Source organism: Diabrotica undecimpunctata, chromosome 4, assembly GCF_040954645.1.
Source record: "Diabrotica undecimpunctata isolate CICGRU chromosome 4, icDiaUnde3, whole genome shotgun sequence".
Taxonomy (NCBI): Eukaryota; Metazoa; Arthropoda; class Insecta; order Coleoptera; family Chrysomelidae; genus Diabrotica; species Diabrotica undecimpunctata.
In genome coordinates this window covers 86,933,496-86,951,794 of record NC_092806.1, presented here as the reverse complement: position 1 = coordinate 86,951,794, position 18,299 = coordinate 86,933,496, and the positions used below count along the sequence as shown (strand labels likewise).

Below are 18,299 nucleotides of genomic sequence, written 5' to 3'. Positions count from 1 at the left end.
TTCATATTTTCCAAGTTACATAAAACATGAACCCTTTGTCGTCACATCAATTTTTCAAAACTATTCCCAAAAATATTGTGCCGAAATTCCATCATTTTCAGAATTTAATTCTGACAGCAAAATGAAATTTTACCTCTTTAAGTTTCACAAAACTTTCGATGGTCTTATTGGCCTCGACAATCTAAAACTCTTCGAAGCCCGATTAAACTTCCCTAAATCGCTTCTAGTTACAAAAGATTCTACAATCCCCATTAAATATTACGAAACAAATAAAACACAATTTTATTCCATTCATTTGGAAGCAAATTCTATTAGCCAAGTGAAAATTCCTGTCAAAGAAGAAAAAGGAACCATCATTATTCCTACCCAAAAAGTACAAGGCGTTGTAGTACGAGAAGCCCTTACTAACGCCGAGAACCACCTTGCCTGGACCGAAATTGCCAACTTCACGTCAGACCCCATTCATCTTTCTCTTATGGAACCACTCGAAAGCAATAAAATAGACATCCAAGATTTCCATATATATTCCATGGAAACAACCTCCGGACCAGACTACAGACAAGATATCGACGACTTAATTAAAACCGAACATCTTAACGAAGAAGAAGAGGAACAAGTTCGCCACCTATGCCGAAAATTCTCCGATATATTTCACCAACCAGACACTCCTCTCAGCTTTACTAACGAAGTTAAACACCACATCAGAACCAAGGATGAGGAGCCTGTATATACGAAATCATACCGGTATCCGTATGTGCACAAGGAAGAAGTAAAGAAACAAATCTCTTCAATGTTAGAGCAAGGGATCATTCGACCAAGTCAAACGCCATGGTCCTCGCCTATTTGGGTCGTGGCAAAGAAACCAGATTCATCCGGTAAAATAAAGTGGAGAATAGTAGTAGATTATAGAAAGGTCAACGAGAAGACAATTGACGACCGATACAGAATTCCTCACATTAGCGATATTTTGGACAAATTGGGAAGATGTCAATATTTTACGACCCTCGACTTAGCAAGCGGATTTCACCAAATCGAGATGGCTGAAAAAGACATTCCCAAAACAGCATTTAATGTGGAAAATGGACACTATGAATATTTAAGAATGCCTTTTGGACTTAAGAACGCTCCGTCCACGTTCCAACGTATGATGGACAACGTATTGAAGGGACTTCAAGGAGAAATATGCCTCGTCTATATGGACGACGTAATAGTATATTCAACATCACTACAGGAACACATAGTAAATCTCACAAAAGTATTTCAACGACTAAGAGAAGCCCGACTAAAAATCCAAGTCGACAAATGCGAATTCTTAAAAAAACAAGTTAATTTTCTAGGACACATAGTCACACAAGAAGGCATAAAACCGAATCCAGCGAAAATTGAAGCAATAGAAAAATACCCAATACCGAAAACAGCAAAAGAAATAAGAGGATTTCTTGGACTACTGGGATATTACAGAAGGTTTATTCGAGACTTCGCAAAAATCACGAAACCTCTAACAAGATGCCAAGATGACATGGTCCTCGCCTATTTGGGTCGTGGCAAAGAAACCAGATTCATCCGGTAAAATAAAGTGGAGAATAGTAGTAGATTATAGAAAGGTCAACGAGAAGACAATTGACGACCGATACAGAATTGCTCACATTAGCGATATTTTGGACAAATTGGGAAGATGTCAATATTTTACGACCCTCGACTTAGCAAGCGGATTTCACCAAATCGAGATGGCTGAAAAAGACATTCCCAAAACAGCATTTAATGTGGAAAATGGACACTATGAATATTTAAGAATGCCTTTTGGACTTAAGAACGCTCCGTCCACGTTCCAACGTATGATGGACAACGTATTGAAGGGACTTCAAGGAGAAATATGCCTCGTCTATATGGACGACGTAATAGTATATTCAACATCACTACAGGAACACATAGTAAATCTCACAAAAGTATTTCAACGACTAAGAGAAGCCCGACTAAAAATCCAAGTCGACAAATGCGAATTCTTAAAAAAACAAGTTAATTTTCTAGGACACATAGTCACACAAGAAGGCATAAAACCGAATCCAGCGAAAATTGAAGCAATAGAAAAATACCCAATACCGAAAACAGCAAAAGAAATAAGAGGATTTCTTGGACTACTGGGATATTACAGAAGGTTTATTCGAGACTTCGCAAAAATCACGAAACCTCTAACAAGATGCCTGAAAAAAGATGCAAAAATCGAACATACACCCGAATTCGTAGAATGCTTTGAAACATGCAGGAAATTATTAATGAATGAGCCGTTATTGCAATATCCAGATTTTTCCAAACCGTTTAACCTCACAACAGATGCCAGTAACTTCGCTATCGGTGCAGTACTTTCTCAAGGACCAGTTGGCAGTGATAAACCAATTGCCTTTGCTTCCAGGACACTAAATGAAACCGAAACCAAGTACTCCACAATAGAAAAGGAAATGTTAGCAATGGTGTGGGCAACTAAGTATTTTCGACCTTACCTATTTGGAAGAAAATTTAAAATACTTTCAGACCACCGTCCTTTGCAATATCTATTCTCCCTAAAGGAACCCAACTCCAAACTAGTACGTTGGAGATTAAAATTAGAAGAATTTGACTACGAAGTAATTTACAAAAAAGGCAAAGCTAATACAAATGCGGACGCACTTTCTCGAATCGAAATACACACAAAGGAAACTAAGGACATCGATTCACAAATTAAGGAAGTCTTTGATGATTTAGTAGACATGGAAGACGATGGATGGTCAACGACTAATAATCCAGATGCAGATCGAATAATCGACGAGATTGTAGAAGAAAAAGCAACAGAATTAATTCCAGAAAACATCCCAGAAGATACTGTTGAAAACGAAGATCAAAACATGGACGAAGACGGAAATGAAACAATACATACAGCAGTAGAAAACCCAATTCTTGGTATAACTATTTCGGAAAAACCACTTAACTTCTACAATAACCAAATTATAGTCAAAATCGTCAACTACAATCCACGACCTCCAGCAATTATACAAACCTTTCCGAATAAAAGACGTTATCATATCCAGCTGTCGAAAGATCAGTTAAAAGCTGATACCATAAAAATTTTTAAGGAACACCTCAACCCGAAAAAGAAATATGCAATTTTATTTGAAGCAGAAGAAGAAATTTTTGCAGAAATTTGCGAAATTATCAGGAAAACTTTTAAAAACAACGCATATGACTTAGTAAAGTGCAATCTTTTATTAGAAGATGTTAACCTAGAAGAACAACAAAAAGAGATTATAAAAAACTATCATGAAGGAAAAACGAACCATAGAGGAATAGCTGAAACAGAAAGTCAAATAAGGAAACGATATTACTGGCCTAATATGAAGAAGGACATAGAAGATATCATAAACTTTTGCGATATATGTCAAGAAAATAAATACGACAGACTTCCTCCCAAACCAAAATTTATGGTTACACCAACTCCCACTAAACCACTGGAAATAGTTCACATTGATTTATTCCAGGCTGATGGACAGAAATTTCTAACCATAATAGACGCATTTTCGAAGTATGGGCAAGCCTACCCAATAAATGGAGGAAATGCAATCAATGTACTCAACGCCCTATTGATTTTTATAACACATCATGGACTCCCAACAATGATAGTAGCCGATAATGGTACGGAATTTAAAAATGGAGTAATACAAGAATTTGTAGACTCTCATAAAATCTCAATCCACTATACAACACCAGAGAATCCGCAATCCAACGGGATGATTGAGAGATTTCATTCTACGTTAATCGAACATCTTCGAATCCTAAGAAACACCAAAGCAAAGCTCTCGATTAAAGAACAAATGCTATACGCTATAATTGGGTACAATAATTCCATACATTCAGCAACGAAGTTAAGACCCATCGACATATTAAACGGACATATCGACGCAAAAGATCCCTTTGACGTTGACATACAGAAAGTAATACTGAACAATTATATCCAAAATCATAGAGAGATAACAAAGGAATTATACAAGGAAGTAAACCAGCAAATACAAGAGAATAAAAATAAAGTCATTGAAAATAGAAATAAATCGAGACAAGACCCTATTACGTATAAACCAAGTACAAAAATCTACACACGGAAAACAGTTACCAGAAATAAATTACTTCCGTGATATTCCGCAAAACATATAAAAAGAAATAACGAAGTGACTGTAAAAACATCAAAAACTACAGTTCACAAGAAAAACATAAAACACCAACCTAAATCAAAAACTAATTCTGAACCTTCCCCACAGGATCACCCTGACGACGGGAGAGGAAGTGAAGATCAAGGACCTGAAAGACAACCCAGGAATAATTCCCCTCAACCTGGGACAAGCAAAGATTCATACTAGTACACACGATTTTATACACCTTTTCAAACTACTACCAATAAAGGAAGAATTAGACAGAATTGAAACCCAGTACGTTGCAGTGACCACAGCAATTCAAAATGGACTTAGCCATCCGTATTTTAGCAGTTTACAAAATTTCGACCAAGCTCTTAGATATCAATTAAAATCAGCTCAAGAAAAATTCTCAACAATTTACCCCTATAGCAGAACAGAAAGAGGGTTAATTAATGGAATAGGAAGCATTATCAAAGCAATTTCTGGAAATCTAGATCAAGATGACGCAGAAAAATACAACAATGCTATAGAAACCTTACAGACGAATCAGGAAAATCTTATAAATCATCTTAATCGTCACATTAGCTCGAACAAGAAGATTATAAAAGAGTTCAACGAAACTATCACATTACTAACACATAACCAAGAAATAATAGCAGAAGAAGTAAATAATATCAGCACGAATCTCAATACATTTATTTTTGACTTCAATCATTATTTGCAAGCAAGGAATGTTCTGGACCAATTAAATTTGACCCTTCAAATTATACTTCAGTTACTTAATGACTTAGAAGAAGCCATTACCTTTTCTCGTGTAAACACTCTCCATAACAGTGTGATCAAGAAAGACGAAATAAAATGGATCATCAATAAAATGCTAGAACACCACAAGGCAGACCAACTTGTGTACATCGAAGAAGAGGACATCCTAAAGTACTACGACATCATCAAAGTAGATGCCTATTATTCAAACCGTACTATTATATTTATCCTTCATTTTCCTGTCCTACACCCTGATTCCTTTACTTATTATCATTTATTTCCTATACCTACCGCAAATTCTACTACAATCATTCCTCCGGAACCATATCTCCTCATAAACGAAAAATCCTTTCAATATTTGGAAGAACCATGTGCCCGAATCGACACAAGATATCTTTGCCAAGAGGAAACAATACTAGAAGCAACGAAAACTGATGACTGTATCAAACAAATCCTGCAGTTGAGCACCCAAGAAGCTTCTTGCCAATACACCCCCGTCCAAACTCGAGATGTCATCATTCAAAGATGATCAGACGCCCACTATATAGGAATATTCCCCGAATCAACCAAAATTACAACTCGATGTTCTACAACAAAAATTTTGGGCCTAAAAGGAACTTATCTCATCAATCTTCCGCCCAGATGCGAATTCAAAACCCCAATCCAGAGTTACATAAATTCAAGGACAACCATCCCAGAGCAACCGCTAATGCTTCCCAAAATAAGGACCATAGATATTCAACCAGCGATTAAATTCAAACCATTAAGGATAGATCACATCCCCTTAGACAAACTGCATGAACTCTCTAAGGAAGAGGAACATCTAGAGACAATTAACCCGAAATTATGGAACCATAGCCATAACCATTTTTGGATGAATCCTTTATATATATTTATTACAATAATCTGCCTCTATATATGTTACAGGTATAAAACAAACAACAAAAAACCCAACTCTAGCGACGAAACTCCAGAAGAGGCCAACTCGACAGTTCTGTTCGTCCCTCACAAAACTTCTTCAGGGGATGGAGTAGTTACAGTACAATGACCGCTACCATCCAGTAAGTTCCACTACGTGGATTCCAACACGGGGCTACCGCTTGAACATTCTGGACTAAATTGCGACGTATTGAACAGCAAGATCAGCAATTAATAAATTATAAAAACACCACGTTAAAATCAATATTTTTCAGTCTGATTAATTAAAAGTCTGATTTAAATTATTATTGTTGTTACTAAAATCTTTGTAAGTCGAAATAAAAGTTTTAATTGTGAAGTTCAGTTTTTAAAAAAGTGTTTTTCCCAAGAACATTCATAATTCGCGTTAAGCTATATTTTAAAACTCACCAAATTTTATTTACATATCCCAGCCAGTTTCGGAGCCATAAATAAATCATCAGTTGTAAGAAAAATTTCAACACCCCGTATTTTGGAAAACGAAACATTTGCGGACATACGTTTATATAGCAAACTGTCCTTATTTTTATTTATACAGTAACACTCTTTGTATATTATACAAATATGTACTTAAAACCGACACTTCGAACCTCCCTAACTTAGAAACAATTGATTTTCTAAGTCTTGGGGAAGTGAGAACTTTTGATCAGCATGACCAAAGATACCTCTTTGCGAAGTTTCAGCTAATTTGACTGTAACCATTTTTACATAAGAAAAGTGCCGGGGTCCTTTCTAAGCCAGAATATAGGTCTTCTTACGATACTTTTGTACCCTGCATGATAACTCGTAATATGCTGTATCTTTCACCACGCATTTCTACAATAGAATTCTCCATGTATTGTAATTTTATTTCTTTTACCGTCATTTTCACTAATTTTTCTTTCCCAATTCTTCTCAACGATTATTGATAGCTTTGTCAACCAATAATATTCTCAGTCCTTCTCATCCTTCCCTGTCCTGGGCTAGTTGTTCGGCTTCATGTAACCCCAATATTTTTGTTTGATCTACCCAACGGCTTGGATATCTTCACCTAGCTCTATTTTCTTCAACTCTACCCTCGACTATCAGTTTTTCCATCGTACCTGTTCTTCTAGCAATGTGTCCAAAATACTGCAAATATCTCTGTTGCATTTGTTTAAGCAATCTATCCTTTACTTTAAGTTGTTCTATTATCGATACGTTAGTGCGATGATCAATCCAGGATATTCTTAACATGCGGCGGTATACCCACATCTTATATACTACAAGATCCATAGACTATAAATAAGGTTTTTCAAGAAATTAACAAGTTCCACGAAATTAGACTAGAAGATACCAATAACATCACTGCATCTCTGAACATCTTCTAAGACAATGAACAGATAAAAATAACTGTAGGACATAAGACATCTTAGATCTAATGGATGTTCGGAGACAGTACAAATCCTAAAAAAAAAGAAAAGTAAACGAAATACATAAAGAAATTCAAAAAATAATTTAGGTAGCAAAAGACCGATGCCTACAAGAATTCTGTTTATAAATTGGAAAACTCAAGCAACGACACGGCAGCTTCCATCTGCATAAAAAACTAAAAGAATTTACAGGCAAAATATATTACAAGACTCTGGCGGTAGAATTTTAAGTGATATTAAAGAACGCTGTACCGAATGGGAAAATAATAGAGTTATTTAAAGATAACCAAATAATCTAGTAAGAAATAACATCTAACTGAGATACAGGTCCACTGATTCTAATGTCAGAAGTTCAGAAGGCCATCGGCCAAGCGAAACGAAGAAAGGCTTCTGGTCCTAACGAAATACCTGCAGAACTATTACAACTATTAGATAATGGGAGTGTTGCGGTTGCGATTATCACCTTTTTCTTTAACAAGATATGCAGCAGCGGCAAATTACCCGACAACTGGTTAGAATCAATATTTCTAACTATTCCCAAGAAAAGGAGTGCCAGACAATATAGCGACTATCGACTTATCAGTATAAGGCGGGTTGACAAGATCCAAGAATGCTTGGATTCCAACTTGAATGAAGTGGACTTGTACAAGTGTACTTATACCAAGCTGGTTGCGACGTTTTTATGACTTGGATGTCAAATAACCATTGTAAAGATAGCGGAAGTGATTGTGTGAGGTGTTCTAGTGGTTGCTGATATGTTGATACATGAGCATGAAATTCAAAAAAAAAGGAATAAAAAAGAAAAAATGCCGAATTTCTAGCATCCTTATTTTTATATTCCTTTATTCGTACATTCCATAATGCTTCCTCAGCTTCGTATAACTCCATGAATCGAACACTCTCCCTTTCAGACCATTTTCTTTTTGTGTTTACTTCTCGTTTTCGATTTTTCGACACCGACATTTTAATTTTATAATACCACACTACTTGGATCCAAGGAAGTTGGCCAGCATCCTACCTAACTTGGATAGAACCTGTTGATAAAAGTCTACTTCAGGTGACCCGATCAAAGTAGCTTCCAAGTGTTGCGCGCGCAACCTCCAAGCAAACTTTAACCAAGTACACTTGGATCGTGTCAACCCGCCTTTAATGAGTTACAATATAAATTTTGTGAGGGGATAACTGGTGATGAACAGTTTGGTTTCCGAAATGGTATGGCTACTCGAGAAGCTCTTTTTTGCATGTAAATGCTCTTAAAGAAGAGAATTGAGTTTGGGAAAAATATTAAAGTATGTTTTATAGATTTTAAAAAAATCAAATTTGCTCAAAAATCTTTACTACAATCAGACCGCTTGTATTAAGGTGGACCAATAGGATTCAGCTAAAATTTCTATTGAGCGTGATGTCAGAGAGGGATGTGTTATGTCACCGATGTGGTTTAAACCTGGGCAACAAAAATAAAAAATCTAAACAAAACTCAGAATCCCTTGGACAGCACACATATCTAACTAACGTTTACTAGAGACCATGCACAAAGAGCGAGAATTGATCAATATCATCAAAATGAGAAAGGTCCAATACTTGACTGAGCGAGAAATATTTTATCAGCTTATATTTATATTTACGACGATAGGCTACACTTAAAAACAAACACGGCACACAAAGAAGAAAATAATAGACTATATTTCCCGGCCGCCCATAGAATAATTTAAGAATGTCTGGCTTATGTTATTCTTCTCTTATTTCCTCTTTCCCTGTTGTGTAAAAACAATATTATTTAAAAATTAAGAAAGTAATAAAATACCAACATTGAGACAAAATTTAAAATACTGGTGTTTCTACATATTTATGTTCAAGGCATATTACCATACATTTCGTACATGTAAATGGGAAATTGAGAATTCGTCAATTTTGGGACCCCAAAAAATATTCAAAAAGTTACCATTCTTAACCCCCGGCTTCCCCCTAAAACTCCCCTTGTAAGGAGAGATAAAGGAAAAAATCGATTTACCAAGCCTTGCTAGAGCCTTGTATTCAAAACCTATAGCATGAAATTTCGTTTTTGAGTTGAAAAGCTTTGACGAAGCATTTGAAATATGCCTAAAAAACGCCAAATTAAAATTTTTATATTACAAACGATCTAAAACGTTTAAAACTACCCAACTTTAGCTACAAATTTCACCCAATACTGTATTCGTGGATGTATTTCCCGTGACGTGCGATAGTTTGTAAGGTGAAAGTTTAAAATCTGCGATTTTTGGACATTTTTAAAATGTCTCATATTTTTTGCCAAAAAAGCTCTCCAGTGGAGAGGTTTTAGAGGCAAGCCGGGAGTAGGAGTGGTAAACTTTTTTGCATATTTTTTGAGGTCCCAAAATTGACATTTTCAGTAAAATTCAGCTTTTTCGTTTGATTTTTAGAGGTCAAATCTCTGACGACTGAACTAATTAATTATTTTTTATTACAAAATTACTGTGCAACTAGATTCAGCAAAGACTAAAATTTCTTAAAAAGTATAACAATAACGAAGTTGAATAACTTAACACTAAAAACTCACTAAGCTAACAGTTAATTATCATATTTTGTCAAATTTACTTTTATTTTTATTACAATAACCAATTGTAACGTGGGGTATCAGCTTGTGGAAATATTACAACTCTTGATTTAGAAAAGCTATTCCGTAGGCTCGCTATGGCGGTACGTACGCTCATCGATGTCCCTATCTGGTTATATGCCACCGCTGTGCGATCCTATAGATGGTCATCTACTATTAGATGGAGGTTACACCAATAATTTACCAGGTAAAAATTTCTATGCTTATTATGTTTTAAATAATATCAGATCAAATAGTACGGCTATTATTTTGCTACTTTTATTCCTTAATGCCAAACAAATTCATAAGGTAAGTAAACTATAACATAACCTTAAACAGATTGATGTTTTAACTTAAATATTTAGAATCGTCACAACCGTTAAATATTTATAATATACTTCTATGTTTATGCGACCATTAGTCCCTCCGCCCGGCTGGTCACCATTTATCCATTTGTCTCTGTTTTTTTTTCTGACTTTGCCGATCTGTCTGATTGTTTGCCCATCTGTGTGACTGTTTGTCCATCTATCTGTGTGACTGTCTGTCGGCTTGTCTTTTTGTATGTGTCTGTATATCAGTGTATTTGTGTATGTTTCCATTAAATTTAAATGTTATTTACTAATAATTAAATGGTATCATTAAAAATAATTTTATTAACTAATATACAATTATTGTTTATTAACTACTAATTAATTGTTAATACCATTTCATACGGATATCTGATTTAAGGTTATGCTATATGTCTAGTTTAATACATAATGTAAATATATCGTATTAGGACAGGGAAATAAGCAAAAAAGTACCTTGTTTGTGATACTGAACCGGCCAGGTAAACGACAGTTGTTTTGAGTAGTATGGATCTCTGTAACAAAAATCTATGTTTCCTGCAGTCGATTTTTTGAACTTAATTATTTATTAACAAATTAAGGTCAAAAACGGTAAATTTTCACTTTTGTCGTCTATCAGCAAAAAGTGAAGCATTTGAAACAAAGGTAATATTGCGGAATGTCAAAATTGCTCCCCCAGCGTAAACTGTACCCCACATTTTGGGGTATTGTTCTGCATGACCAAAGATGAAGATTCACCAAATTTAGCACACAATATTGACACAACCTCAAAATTCCATAAAACGTAAAAAATTGAACTAAGTTGTTAACTTATTTAGTTCAATTTATTGTTTATACATCGTAATCGTATAATGTCCATTTACTTAAGTGTCTTTACAACTTTAATATCACTGACTGCTACATATCTTTTTAAGGTAACACATGTAACAACTTTTCCATGCTTGTGTGGTTTTTTCATATTGTTCTTTTTAGATGAACTGATGATGCTTTCTGATTAAGAAAGCGAAACGTCTTCAATAAATAGATGAAGTAGCCATCAACTTTGTCTTTTTTCTCCACCTTTTGACCTAAAAAACCCACCACTCTTCTGAGTGATCCTTAATTTATATATATATATATATATATATATATATATATATATATATATATATATATATATATATATATATATATATATATATATATATATATATATATATATATATATTTATATATATTTCTAAAGTATTCAACTAGTGAATTCAGAGGTTTAGTCGGTCATTCAGGTTGGCAAATAAAAAAAGAAGTCAACTACTTCATAATTTTATCGAAGACGTTTCGCTTTATATTTCTAAAGCTTTATCAGTTCTCTAAAATATAACAGATGACATAGAGTTTATAAGAAATACAGATGTTTATAGTTCATAACTTACTCATAACAACTCAATATGTAGTATATTATCGATGTTATTATATATCTACTGTAAACTTTACTCATTATTTAAAACTAACTTAACAAAAAAAAACAAAACAATACAAAAACACACAAACTCTGCAGAAAATAATGTTTATATTCGTAGATACGAAGATTTAAAAATTTTTTTAGACGAACATTTAGCTTCATTTAGATGGTTCTCCACTGAAGGCAAACAAAGCTCTGATTTATTGCAGTCTATGGAAACAACGTGACGCGATACCGAAAACTTTTTAAAAAGCCATAATATGTCACCAAATTCCAAGGTTTGAGACAATTATGAACTTCTACAGAGGTCATTGCATGATTAGTTGGACGGGTGGATTTGTATGGCGGAAATATTTGATATATTATTTTTAATTTATGTTTTAATGAAACTTGGAAATAGGGGCTGATTATGTTATTATTTTGAATGGAAAATAGGCCAAATTTTAACTGAAGAATAGGTGTTATTTATTTCGTAAGATGAGAGAGTGGTTACCACTCTCTCATTTATATCAACTCTAAACATTGGAACATAAATAAAATATTGCTGAAATAAAGGGTGATATAGCCTTATGATAAACTGAATTTATTTTCGTCTTTTATTTATAGATTATAGTACAGTATAGTATAGTTTTAGTTTTAAAACCAGTCTCTTCGAACAGACTCCGGTCTATCTAATAGTATGAGGATTATGTAAATCCTTATTTGAAATTGCTAGTAACAATAAATACAAATAAATAAAGTGTCCACAATTTTCTGCTTCTTCTTGACAACGTGGTCATAAGGACTAATAATTTATTGGGCCACTGTTTGCATTTGGTTTAAATCATCAATTCAATTTAGAAAATCGTATAAGATAAAAAATATAGAAAACATAAAGACGAGTACTTTTATTTGATTATATTCTGGTTACAAATTAATATTATTCTAAAACATTTTCATGTGTACATAACATCGATACTTCAAACCGAGCGGACGTTAAATGGTTCTCCGTTATCAACATGCGACCGGTTTTCTCGAATTGAACAGATAAATGTTAAGTGATTAAAAAGCAATCAATTAGTAATACACTTGAAAACAACAAACTCATCAAATTAAATTTAAAAACAATTCAGTAATTTATTTATAATGTTTCCAACGGGGAATGGACCAGGATTCGACAACTACATAGTTAGCCAACAAATGCAAAATGTAAACAGCCATCCACCAATCCAGTATCCATCAAACCAAATGAATTGTTACCCACAAATGCAGATTCCAAACAACACACAGGGTCAATGACAAATCAACAATATACAGGGTTATCCACAAATCCCATCACAAACACCAGGTATGTACAATATGCAAATAAATCAACCAACCACCAATTCTTCGACGAATATGATATTTCCGCCCAATCAAGAACAATATATAAATCAACAAAACACGCCACACAACAGCAATATAAATAACAGAAATAGCCAGCAATACTACAGAATGTCATCAACAAGCGATGACGAACCAGAAAGTGCAAATGTGTCAACAAAAAACTCATGGCAAGTAGTTAAAACTACAAAACGCAGAAAAATCAGATCAAATGTAGAAATAGACAAAGAAGATGATACCATTACACTATCGAACAAATATAATACCCTAACGGATACCCAAAAAAATTAAACCAATCAAAATTAAACAGCGCCAAGAAAACCTAAACCACCACCAATATTTGTTTACGTTGTAAGCGACTTCCCAGAAATTAGGAAAAAATTTACAGAAATAGCTGAAGCTGAACAATACGAAACCAGGACTATGGCAAATAATACAGTCAAAATAATTTGTAGCGATCCAGAAATATACAGGAAATTATCAAGATATATGAGAGAGAATATCAACCAAAGGAAGAAAGGGCCTATAGAGTCGTAATTAAATACCTTCACTATTCACATGCAACAGAAGATATCAGAGAAGAACTGACAAAACTGGGTCACAAGGTAAGAAACATCATTAATGCTAAACATAGGATTATAAAAGAACCGGTTAATATGTTCTTTGTTGACCTTGAACCATCAGACAATAACCGAGATATTTATAAAATTCAGAAATTACAACACTGCAATATACAAATTGAACCACCCATAAAAAACAAAAATATCATCTAATGTATGAGATGTCAATTTTATGGCCATTCAAAAACATATTGCAATAGACCATATATGTCTGTGTGAAATGTGGAGGGCAGCACAGTACAAACAGCTGTAAAAAGAACAAGAACACACCAGCTACATGTGCTTTATGTGGAGGAGATCACCCAGCAAACTATAAAGGATGCAAATATTATCGTAATTTAAATAGAAATAAAAATATAGCACAAACTACATATAATCATCACCAAAATATGTCGCAAGCACGTAACAGAAACTTTATACCCAATACAGTAAGACCAAATGTAAGCTATGCTAATGCAGCGAGTAATAGACAACCTCCTGCTGCTCCTTCAGATAACCAAGATTCAAACACTATTCTTATGAAGTTTTTAGAAGAATCCAAAGCCATGTTTAATCAAATCTTGCTACAAAACAGCATGGTAATAAACATGCTAAGTAAACTCATATGCAAATAAAATTCTTTCTACGAATAGCTGAATGGAACGCCAATGGCCTGCTGAATCATAAGGACGAGGTGATAATATTTCTACAACAAAATTTTATAGATATATTATTAATAAGTGAGACACATTTTACAGACAAATCGTATTTTAAAATACCGCATTATCTAACGTACCATACTAACCACCTAGACAAGACAGCCCATGGAGGTACAGCAATCTTGGTCAAACAATCAATTAAACATTTCATGATGGAAAGTTATATAACAGACTGTATTTAAGCCACAGTAATTAAAGTGTGCTCATTACCTTACGAAATAACAATAGCAGCAGTATATTGCCCTCCAAAGCACAATATTAAAAAAACCGATTTCGGATCCTTCTTCAATACTCTAGGTCCAAAATTTATCGCAGCTGGTGACTTAATAGTAAACACACTTACTGGAGATCAATATTAATAACAACAAAGGGGAGAGAGCTCTATAGCTTAATGCACGAAAATAAATACTCATATTTATCAACAGGAACACCAACGTACTGGCCAACAGACCCCAAAAAAGACCAGACCTCTTGGATTTTTGCATCATAAAAGGAATATCTAACACCTTTATGGACATAGTTCCAAGTTATGATCTATCTTCAGATCATTCACCAATTATTGCAACAATTAGCACCTGCGTTATTATCAAACAACCTACTCCAAAACTGCATGGACCTAGAACAGATAGGAACCTTTACAGAAAAATACTGGATGAAAACATTAAACTAAATGTAAGACTAAGAAGCCCTTCAGAAATAGAAGCAGCTACAAACAACCTTATGACATTATTGCAAAACGCTGCAAAAGAAGCGACACCAAACGATGCAGATAAAAATAAAATCGCGAATAGAATAAATATTCCACTAGAAATTAAAAAGCTCATTGCTGAAAAAAGAAGAGCAAGAGCCAAATGGCAATAAAGTCGGAACCCAGAGGATAAAACGTTTTACAATCGCTTAACCAATAAATTAAAAACACAACTAAAAATTGCAAGAGAAGAGTCAGTCAAAAAATATGTAACACAACTTAATAGATACGACCATTCAATATGGAAACCAATCAAATCATCCTTAAAACCTCAAACAATATCGCCACCAATAAGAAAAACCACAGACACACAGAACCAATGGGCAAGAAGCGATAAAGAAAAATCAGAATTATTTGCTGAACATTTAGCAACAGTATTCCAACCACACAACAATGAAGAAGATCAAGAAATTATTAATTATTTAAACTCAGAACAACCGTCAGTAAATTCAATAAAATTAATAACACCCAAATAACTTAAAGAAGAAATCTTAAGACTAAATATCAAAAAGTCACCAGGAATTGACCTTATAACACCAAAAATGCTAAAAGAATTGCCAAAAAAGGGTCTAATAATCCTTACATATATATTTAATATATTAAGATGTAATTATTGGTCTAACAATCTAAAAATTGCAGAAATACTTTTATTTCCAAAACCAGGAAAGGATCCAAGTGAAGTCTCATCTTATCGACCTATCAGTCTGTTATCAACAATCTCCAAATTACTTCTTCTTAAAATGCCATACACCAAAGTGCGTAGGCGACTATCTCATTACTAGAATTCTGTTCTTGGCGGCATGACACAGCTCGCCTGTATTGTGTATTCCTGTCCATTCTTTAATATTCCTTAACCAGGATAATTGTTTGCGGCCGGCTCCTCTCCTACCTTCGATCTTCCCTTGTAGGATTAACTGTGGTATTTCATATTTTGCTCCTCTCAATATGTGCCCAAGGTAACCAATCTTGCGTTTTTTAATTAATTCAAAGAGTTCTCTTTCCACGCCGGCTCTCTTAAGGACGTCATCGTTTCGAACTCTATCCACCCAAGGTATGCGCATCATTCTTCTCAATGACCACATTTCAAATGCTTCAAGTTTGTTGATAGATGTTTTTTTCAAAGTCCACGTTTCCATGCCCTAAAGGAAGATGGACCATATGTAGCACTTGACCATTCTGTAGCGTATTTCGAAATTTAGGTTTTGATTACATAGGAGCGGTCTGAATTTCACAAAAGCTTGTCTTGCCATTTGTATTCGGGTTTTTATCTCTTGTTGTGGATCAGATTGGTCATTGATTGTGGTGCCAAGGTATTTAAAAGTTTTCACGCGTTTTATGCGATCGTCACCTATGCATATTATCGGGTTTTCTGGAAGGTTTCTGCTAATGACCATATATTTCGTTTTCAAAATGTTGATTTTGAGGCCATATTTTTTACCTATGCTATTCACCCTATCAAGTAATAATTGCTGATCTTCCAAATTACTAGAAAAACTTTTAATAAAAAGAATAGATCCAGACTTTACAGGCGCAGATTGGATACCAAATTATCAGTTTGGATTTCGACGAGAACACTCAACTATCCAGCAATGCCACCGAATAACCCATAAAATCAATTGCTCATTAGAAGAAAAGGAATATTGCCCAATGGTATCACTAGATGTACGTCAAGCTTTTGATAAGGTTTGGCAAAAAGGACTTCTTTATAAATTAAACAAATATTACCACCATTCTTTCGAATACTAACATCATACTTGGAAAACCGACAGTTTAGAACAAAAGTAAATGGAGAAATATCCAAAATGCATCCCATTAAGGCGAAAATTCCACAAGGCAGCGTCAGATTTCTCAGAAATATCCAGTTTTTCAGAATTCCTAGATATTTGTTATCAGGAAATGGATCCCCAGCTATGTTCTGAAGCTGCAGCAATCACAATTAAACAGTCTAATTCCGACCTATGGTTTGACCTGCGATATGCAAAAATAACTGCATCAAAGATATATGATGCAGCACACTGTAAAAAATCAGATGGTTCCCTGGTTAACCAAATACTTGGTGTAACCAAATTTCCTGCTACAGAAGCCATGTCCCGAGGAAATAGGCTTGAGGATGCCGTTAATAAATGTTTAGAAAAAAAATTAAACATGAAACTCACTCATATAGGGTTACAATTAAATCAAAGGAATCCAATATTTTGGCTTCTCCAGATGCTATATGCGAGGAATTTGTAGTTGAAATAAAATGTCCTCAATCTGAAAAAACTATTTGCAACTGTTTGACAAAAAGTAAGGAGATTGCAGCAAAATACAAAGCTCAACTGCAGCTACAGATGTTTTTATGTAAGAAAAAAAGCTTTTTTCTGTATTGCAGATCCTGATTTTGAAAAAAAAAATAGTGAAATAAAACAAAATAAATGTTGTGGGTGCGTGTGTGTGTGTGCGTGTACGTGTGCGGGTGCGGGTGCGTGCACGTGTGCGCGTGCGGGTGCGGGTGCGTGTGCGTGTGCGTGTGCGTGTGCGTGTGCGTGTGCGTTTGCGTGTGTGTGTGTGTGTGTGTGTGTGTGTGTGTGTGTGTGTGTGTGTGTGTGTGTGTGTGTGTGTGTGTGTGGGTAAAACAGAGATTTGGATTCTAATTACATAATGTTTGTAAATACATATATATTTAACCATATATGAGCTAAATATCTATTTTTGCTTCTAAAACAAACTTGATATATTGTAATATGTTGTATATTTCTTTCTCTTGTTGTGCTAATAAAGTAGGGATGTTAGTTGGTAGACTTACAAACTTTTTCAGTTCTTGTTACAGCATATCTGTATGTGCAGTATATTTTTGACACTCTAAGAAAATGTGATTTATATCGGCTAAAGGTTTTTCTGGAAAGTGAGGACAACACGGAGAATCTAAGATACCAATCCTAAACAAATGTGCTGGAAAGCTACCATGATTAAGTTTTAAACGTGATATAATTGATGACATATCTATTATAATCCCACGAATTGATGTGAGGAATGTTCTTCGGTAAAACCGGTTGAAGTTTAAAATAGAGGTTCTTTGATGTAGTTGAAAATTTACTGTACTGAACTTTCCATCTAACCCTAACATCAGCCTTATATAAATTAATAAGATCTGATGAGTTGCACATGTTTACTCTCAATTCTGAGTCAAGTGCTTTTTTAGCTGCGTAATCAACTGCTTCATTCCCAGTTATCCCTGAATGAC

The 18,299-nt window shown here is 34.4% G+C and overlaps 1 protein-coding gene across 1 annotated transcript in view; it reads left to right on the top strand.

The window, feature by feature from the left end:
- sws (patatin like phospholipase domain containing sws) overlaps positions 1 to 18,299 on the top strand; it is a 1,321,526-nt gene that overhangs the window by 1,105,826 nt on the left and 197,401 nt on the right. Inside the window, exon 18 of the mRNA XM_072529876.1 lies at positions 9,952 to 10,068. Within this exon, the coding sequence (XP_072385977.1) occupies positions 9,952 to 10,068 (117 nt within the window). The remainder of the gene's footprint in view (positions 1 to 9,951; positions 10,069 to 18,299) is intronic.